At 40.5% G+C, this 7336-nt stretch overlaps 2 protein-coding genes across 2 annotated transcripts; one reads left to right on the forward strand and one right to left on the reverse strand.

The window, feature by feature from the left end:
- Window positions 1-778: 778 nt before the first annotated feature.
- On the forward strand, window positions 779-4689 carry LOC121181592 (retinol dehydrogenase 13-like). Its single transcript, XM_041037551.1, has 7 exons — window positions 779-1040; window positions 1439-1579; window positions 1691-1882; window positions 1994-2155; window positions 2305-2421; window positions 2560-2764; window positions 4047-4689. The coding sequence occupies exons 1-7, from the start codon at window positions 986-988 to the stop codon at window positions 4141-4143; spliced, it is 969 nt and encodes a 322-aa protein (XP_040893485.1). The 5' UTR covers window positions 779-985; the 3' UTR covers window positions 4144-4689.
- Window positions 4690-5375: 686 nt separating this feature from the next.
- Window positions 5376-6962, reverse strand: ankrd34c (ankyrin repeat domain 34C). Its single transcript, XM_041038781.1, has one exon. The coding sequence runs from the start codon at window positions 6960-6962 to the stop codon at window positions 5376-5378; it is 1587 nt and encodes a 528-aa protein (XP_040894715.1).
- Between the last annotated feature and the right edge of the window lie 374 nt (window positions 6963-7336).

Here is a 7336-nt window from a genome sequence, read left to right on the forward strand (position 1 = left end):
ACACACACACAAAGACTTTTCCATAAAATCCTGTAGAGCAAAACAAGTGACAGGAAAACTTAAAACTTGGCAATCAGCTATCATCATCCAACCCAACCATATGTGGTTAAAACGTCATCATAATCACTGGCTTTCAGTATATTTTTTGAAGTATATTTTAGAATACATATAAATATTCTTGTGATTTCTGTAAATGTTTTGCTCCTGACTACTTACAGTAGTTGATATGATGCTTTCTGCTATGGACCCAAAAATATGGAATTATCACACTCACCTATCTACTTAGAATAGAATAGAATAGAATATACTTTATTGATCCCTTTGGGAGGTCCCTTGGGGAAATTTTAATTCATTCATTCATTCATTCATTCATTCATTCATTTATTTATTTATTGACTATGCTCACTCCTGCTCAGTCTTAGAAATTATAATGTTGTTATGTTTTTATTTAAGTTGAATTTCTTCTTTTATTTTGTTAGTATCTGTTGCTTTAACTCCCTTTTACATGTATTTCATTTTCAACTGCCTTTTTTATTTTGTTGTGAAAGAAAGGTACTTATAGATAAGATTTATTATTATTAATAATATTGTAGTTGTTGTTAATAGTCTTTTAAATATCAAAAAGTGCACATTGCTTTCTGAGGCTCAGGTTTAATTTTATTTTTTTTATTTTTTTGCTTTAAAATGTGATTTAGATGTTGATTAATAATAGGAACCAATAGGATTCCTCTTACAGAGTGACTGTAGGCGGTACTTCCTGGTGGAAGGCAGAGTGTTATGTAGCTGTACCGAAATGTGAGCTGTCTTTGAGGGCATTTTTGCATGTTAGTTTACTGTAATGTTGTAGCTCATGCAGTTCACCCGTAAGAAAGACGGTGTTTAAAGAGAGATACACCGGAGAAGCTGCAATCGGACTTTAACGGGGGAAGGTTTAATTCAGCAGTATAAAGAGTGCAGGGATTAGTAGGTCAATTCAGACACAGCGATGAGATCGTTTGTTTTTCAGAATCCTAAAACTCTTGCGCTGGTCACAGTAACAGGTAAACTATGCACCGACGGGATGTTGCTTATTGAAAGAATGGCTGTTATGTGAAACAGGAAAAACAAACCATAGTCATAGTCTAGTGTGTGTGCTCACTTACCCGTTCATTAATGATTAATAATACATTGCTCACTCTGTAATGTTTCAGTTCATGGCGTTTACATGTTTCCCTTGATCGTTGCGTGTATGGTCTCATGGTATCATTTTGACAGCTCTGTGCTGTGTGCTGTTAGTCTGACATAGAGATAGATCTAATATAAATTATAAATTATTATGTCTTAAAGGCTAGAACCAGTCATTTTCCGCTATGAGGTGGAGGGATTGGCGATTGGTGGAGAGTAGTAATTTTATCTGTGTGGACTTTGTATTTATTTATTTATTTATTTTATTTGATAGGAGTGGGACTTCTTGGAGTAAAGAAATGGATGGCAGGTGGAGTATGTCGCAGCAAAGCCAGGCTGGATGGAAAGACTGTCTTGATCACTGGAGGCAACACTGGAATCGGCAAAGAAACAGCTGTTGATCTAGCTAGAAGGGGTTAGTGGCTTATCAGCGTTTTTTTTTTTTTTTTTTTTTTTTTTTTTTTAATTTTAGCCTTTAATAATCTAATTTTATTTAAAATTGAAAGTTTTTGCTGCTGCGTTACAGGTGCAAGGGTCATTTTGGCCTGTAGAGACATGGACAGAGCTAATAAAGCTGCACAGGATGTGAGGAAGAGGAGCGGAAATGAGAACGTGATTGTCAAAAAGTTGGACTTGGCATCTCTACAGTCAGTACGACAACTGGCCAAAGACATCCTTGCAAGTGAAGAGCGACTGGATGTTCTCATCAATAATGCAGGTAGATTTAAAACTCACATTTCACTCCTGACAATGTGATATATCATATTCTAACAGCTTTGAAACGATACAGAGTGATTACATAAACCTCCACTGATATTCATACTTTCAGGTATTATGAGCTGTCCAAAATGGCAGACTGAAGATGGCTTCGAAATGCAGTTTGGTGTGAACCACCTGGGTCACTTCCTGTTGACAAACTGTCTTCTGGATCTGCTGAAGAAGTCAGCTCCAAGCCGCGTCGTCAATGTCTCCAGTTTAGCTCATGAGAGAGGTGCAGTTTTTCTCTTTTCTTAGATCACTAGATATATCCCTGCACGAGATGGAGATGTTTTTTTTTCTCTCTAGAATTTCATCCTTTCAGTTGTATTCAGCGTTAAATACAACATCTGTGAATAACCGTGCACTTCTTTTATTCAACAGGTCAAATCTATTTTGATGACATAAATCAAGAGAAAGACTACAGTCCTTGGAAAAGCTATGCACAAAGTAAACTAGCTAATGTCCTCTTTACAAGGGAGCTGTCCAGCAGACTGCAAGGTACTGAAACCTTTTATGTCTCACATCAGACGTTACGCAGGATTTAAACAATGGTGTCTACTCCACTGTCAACTCTTTGATTGTGCACTGTTGTGAATAAAGTAAATACATTATGTCCAACATCGTGTCATTTTGCAGGTACCGGAGTAACGACGTACAGCCTCCACCCTGGAGTGATCCGGACTGAGCTCGGCCGGCACTTCTGGCCCACGATACCCTTGTGGAAGAGAGTTGTGTATACACCGCTCATGTTCCTCATCAAGTCTCCAGCAGAAGGGGCTCAGACCACGATCTACTGCACTGTGGAGGAAAGCCTGCAGAACGAAAGTGGACTGTACTACAGGTGAGACATCAAACAGATGTTATACAGTCAGTATCAATGCAGTATATTGCAGTATACTGTGATTCAGTGTCAGTCATGGCTGCATGGTGGCACAAGGGCAAAAATAAGCTGCTGCGCTCCTAAATTATTACATAATTATTCTAAAGTTTTACTTAACCCCAGGTCTGCTTAGAGGTAATTTAATTCAACACAAATAAACTTAGGATCATATATAATTTATATTTAGTATCTCCTTACAGCTAAATTGTTTTGGGGTTTTTTTGGCCACTTGGGGGCAGCAGGACAAACTGAAAACCCAATATTGACATATTCTTACTTTAAGTTGTAATGGTGAACATTTTAGCATATAGTTGCTATTTACACGCCCAGCAGACACAGGGCACCATTAACATTGAGTTGTGTTTCTGACCGTCTGATGAATGTAGGCCTAATATTCTATTATTTATTTAAGCTCTCTGCTCTCAACTGACTCCTGGGGGAAATAGCTCTCTCCTTAGCTGCTAAATGCTCCACTATGTTCACCAGTGTTCACCAGCTAGTTGTTAACGTTGTTAGTCTACTGTTTAGTGCTGGACAGGTTTTATTAACAATGGGTTTATCACAGCAGCTGCCTGCTCTGCTGAAGAGAGCAGCGCTATGGGCTGGAAAACCAAAATAATTACACAAAATAGACTAATGCACCCCACAGAGCTGAGGGACCCTTTTCACATTATACATACAACACAGAAGTCGTTTGATCTATTGATGCCATAAAAATATTGATTAGTTTTAGCTTTAAAACTAGTTTTTCAACACAGGAATCTTTTTCAAGACAACCTCACGATCAGGTAAGAACAGTGGCCATCTTAAGAACCTTATTTTGTTGGAAATTGTTTGTGTAGATATTGTGTGTTAGTTGTGCACACAGTGAACCTGGGCCACTGAGAATCTGGGGCCTTCAGGCAGTTGCCCACTTTGCCCAGTTGGCAAAGAAGGAAACTGAAAGTTCTTTATAATGTAGTGAATAGATACAAAATACTGATTCATTACTGCTTTGTGGAAAACATATTTTGCTAGCTGTGGTATATTTTCCTCTTAAGAGAGGAAAATGTGCTGAAATATTGCTTATCACAGAATTATCTGAATTACCATCATCTTAGGCAAAATTGCAGTATTGGTGTATTATAAGATACCATGTGATTCACATCCTCTTTCATCATGATAACTTGTTCTTGTGACTAAATCAGCAAAGTAGGAACAGATCGAGTCGCCTGTTTAACACAAAATTCTGCACTGATTACAGCGACTGTGCCCCAAAAACAGCGGCTCCTCAGGGTCTGGATGATGAAGCTGCCAAGAAGCTGTGGGATGTGAGTGCCTCTATGGTTGGTCTGAAATAATCACAGTGACATCCACGATAATCGTCATCACAGGACCAATGGACTTCCGAGGGGCATGAGGAAAAACGTGTGCTCTTTCTAATGATTATCTGTGTGGCTATGAACAGCTGAGCTCCTCCTCAGTGTGACGAACGAATAAACAAAGAAAGAGAAATTCACAAGTGATAGACATTTATTCAGAATATACAACAAACTACTTGCAAAAATACTATCGATTATATTATGGGTTTTTTTTCTTAAACAGAAGCAATGCTTCACAGGTAAGTTACATGGAAGCTGTATGATCTTTAGTTTTGATTGCCATTAGCTTGAAATGACATTTTAATCGGCAAGTTTCACCAATGTCTCTGTTGACGACGGGCTCGAATGTCATTCAGTGTTTCTTGAATTCATCATATAAGAATTTCATGTGCTTTTAAAGGTTTTTTTTTTTTTTTTTTTTAACACTGTTAATAGCAACTTTTAGAGGTTTTTTTTTCCCACCTGGGCAATAAAGTGCTGTTATAAATAGCCCATTGGTTTACCTGTTTCTTAAGGCATATTGTTCATTCATTCACATCACGGCTGTTCTTCATTTTGTTCCACATGAAACCAACAATAATGAAATAAAACACATTTTGGTTACATCATAAATTAAAAATGTCTTAATACATTAAATGTATCTGTCCACTCCTTTTTTTTTTTTTTTAGGTTTCTTTATCTTGAAGGCACTTTGTACAAATTTGCTACAAACAGTCAAATTTCATCTTACTCAAAGCTACATCTCAGACAAGTGCATCACATTTTTTTTCTTTTCAAAGAAAGTCCATTAATGGTGCTAATTACACATGCACAAAGTGCACCCAAATGGCCTGCTGGCTACAAATGGACCCTGTGTGTTCCCTACACATTACATTATCATGTTAGAGAGCTAGTTCAGAGGAAAAGTACCATGTCTTGGAGTTTACATTCAAAACTGTAATACATATACAGCAGATGTTGTGAAGTCAACAGATAATAATCCTTAAGGTTGGGTGTAACACAGGGAGGAAATCTATCTATATTGCTCAGTTTATATATATATAAACAGTTTATATATATATATATATATATCTTTTTTTTTTCAATAAATTATACATTATTCAACATCTAGATGGCTGTGAGTGAACTGAACCTATGGACGCACTTCCTGACAAGTTATGGTGTTAACATTTATACTTCCACAAAATGTGCTGCATAAACACCATCACAAACTAATGAGCCAGCTCTTCAAAATCAGAAAGCTGTTTCATCTGTTCCACTTGCATAGAGTGCCTTCTCACTAGTTTCTTCTTGGACTTGAGGCCGCCTCTCTTTGGTGTGTTTGGTGCTACTGGAGCTATAGATCTAATACCTGTGGCCAGAGGTGAGGAGGGCTTGCTACTAGCCCCGATATCAGGAATGGGAGGGTTGGGGTTGACATTGAGAGGGGGCAGGTGGCCAGGCCTGGTGTGGGAGATGTGGTCAAGCAGCAGCGTGCCCGAGCCTCTCCTCTCCAGGAGGCCCGGTGCACGCCTGCGTGCTGTGCTGGGAGAGGATGTGCTGGCATTGCTGTCTAGAGATTCTCTGGAGCTGGTCAGCATCGCGAGCGGAGAAGTGTTTAGTTTTCTTCGCTCCACTGGGACCTTAGGAGAGTCTAACATCTTAGAGTCTGAGTAGAGCTGTGAGTCTGAGTCATAGTGATCGTTCCCTAGACGTCTCCGATGCATTGTGTCTCTCAGACTGGCTAGTCCACTGTTGCAGCTGCTGCTCTCCTGCTCTGTGGGTACAGTGCTGCGCCGTGCCAGGGGCTGGTGCTGGCTTAGAGATCTCTCATATGATGCTTTAGATGTTGGAGGAACAGATAGTGAGGTTGTCATTTTGCAGGGTTGTTCACCTACCAGTGGGAATAAGCTGTCCTTCCCATCCACACTGTTCTGTCGAGATAAAGCTGATCTCTTACTCAGTGAAAGTCCGTTTATCCCTGCAACAACATCCTCATCAGAGCTCGCTTTCTTACTCTCCTCATGGGCGGCAGCTGCAGCCAGGACAGAGGGAGCAATCAGCCCCCAAGGCTCTGACTGCAGCCTCTTCAGCTGAGGCAAACGTGCACGTTTGGGGTTTGCAGGCCGCCGTGTTGGAGATGTGGGCCCGTTGGCAAGCTTCACAGCTGAAGTAGAGGTTTTCAGCTTTGTCTGGAAACTGAAGACTGTGTTTTGTTGCTCTTGCTCAGGTGTGGGAGCAGTAACATCAATATCAGAGGGAGAGGTGCAGTATCCTGGAGAGGATCTCTCATCCAGCTCTGGTGATGGGGGAACGTTTAGGTACTGTTTGGTAGTTTTAGTACCAGATGGTGACTTGTCTGTGGTGATTATGATGACCTCCTTACCTTTAGCTTTGCATGCATCCAGGAGCAGTTTAAGCGTCTCCTTATCATCTGCATTGATGGCGTACACCAGGGCTGAGGCCCCACTCCTGTCCTCCAAACTGGGATCAGCTCCGTTGCTCAGTAGGTGATCCACCACCTCATGTCCAGCCTTGTGAATGCAGGCATGCATTAGAGCTGTCCTACCTGTTTTGTCCTGTATGTTGGGGTCTGCCTGGTGGTCCAGCAAATATTTCACCAGCTTTGACTTGCTTACGCTTTGCTGGTCGGTGTGTGTGGACATGCAGGCCACCATGAGTGGTGTCTCTCCACGTTCATTGCTCTCGTTAATATATGCACCTCCTTCCAGCAGGAGCCGGGTGAGTCTCAAGCGTCTGAGCCATACTGCCTTCAGGAGTGAGTTTCCATCCGTCCGCAGCTCCAGTATGTCTGCCATCTCCCAGCCAATCACAGATCTTCTCAGTGTTGAACTTACAGCTCACAGCCCTTTGAACAAACCATTGAAGTAGTTCAGCTTACACCACAAAATCTTTTTTTTTTAATTTCACACTCATGCTGTTTGTTCCTCTAATTTGCAAAATCATCATCACCAGCAGGTGGCAGTCTGTTACAACATACAGGTTATAAACATAACTTACCATCACAGATTTCTGATATAGGAAATATATTCTTTATATAACAGTTCAGATGGAGGTAATATTGTACAGGATGTGTATATACAAGTGGAAACTGATCATGTCTAAAAAATCATCTTCATGCAGGAGACAGCAAGGTACCAGCACCTGTTAGATTCACAAACACCACTGATGG

This window comes from Toxotes jaculatrix, chromosome 5, assembly GCF_017976425.1.
Source record: "Toxotes jaculatrix isolate fToxJac2 chromosome 5, fToxJac2.pri, whole genome shotgun sequence".
Lineage (NCBI taxonomy): Eukaryota > Metazoa > Chordata > Actinopteri > Toxotidae > Toxotes > Toxotes jaculatrix.

Excerpts from the sequence above, each read along its gene's own strand:
- LOC121181592 (XM_041037551.1), top strand. The coding sequence starts at position 986 with ATGAGATCGTTTGTTTTTCAGAATCCTAAAACTCTTGCGCTGGTCACA. Across the intron at positions 1,041-1,438 it reads TGCGCTGGTCACAGTAACAG|GAGTGGGACTTCTTGGAGTA; the intron begins GTAAACTATGCA and ends TTTATTTGATAG. Across the intron at positions 1,580-1,690 it reads TGTTGATCTAGCTAGAAGGG|GTGCAAGGGTCATTTTGGCC; the intron begins GTTAGTGGCTTA and ends GCTGCGTTACAG.
- ankrd34c (XM_041038781.1), bottom strand. The coding sequence starts at position 6,962 with ATGGCAGACATACTGGAGCTGCGGACGGATGGAAACTCACTCCTGAAG.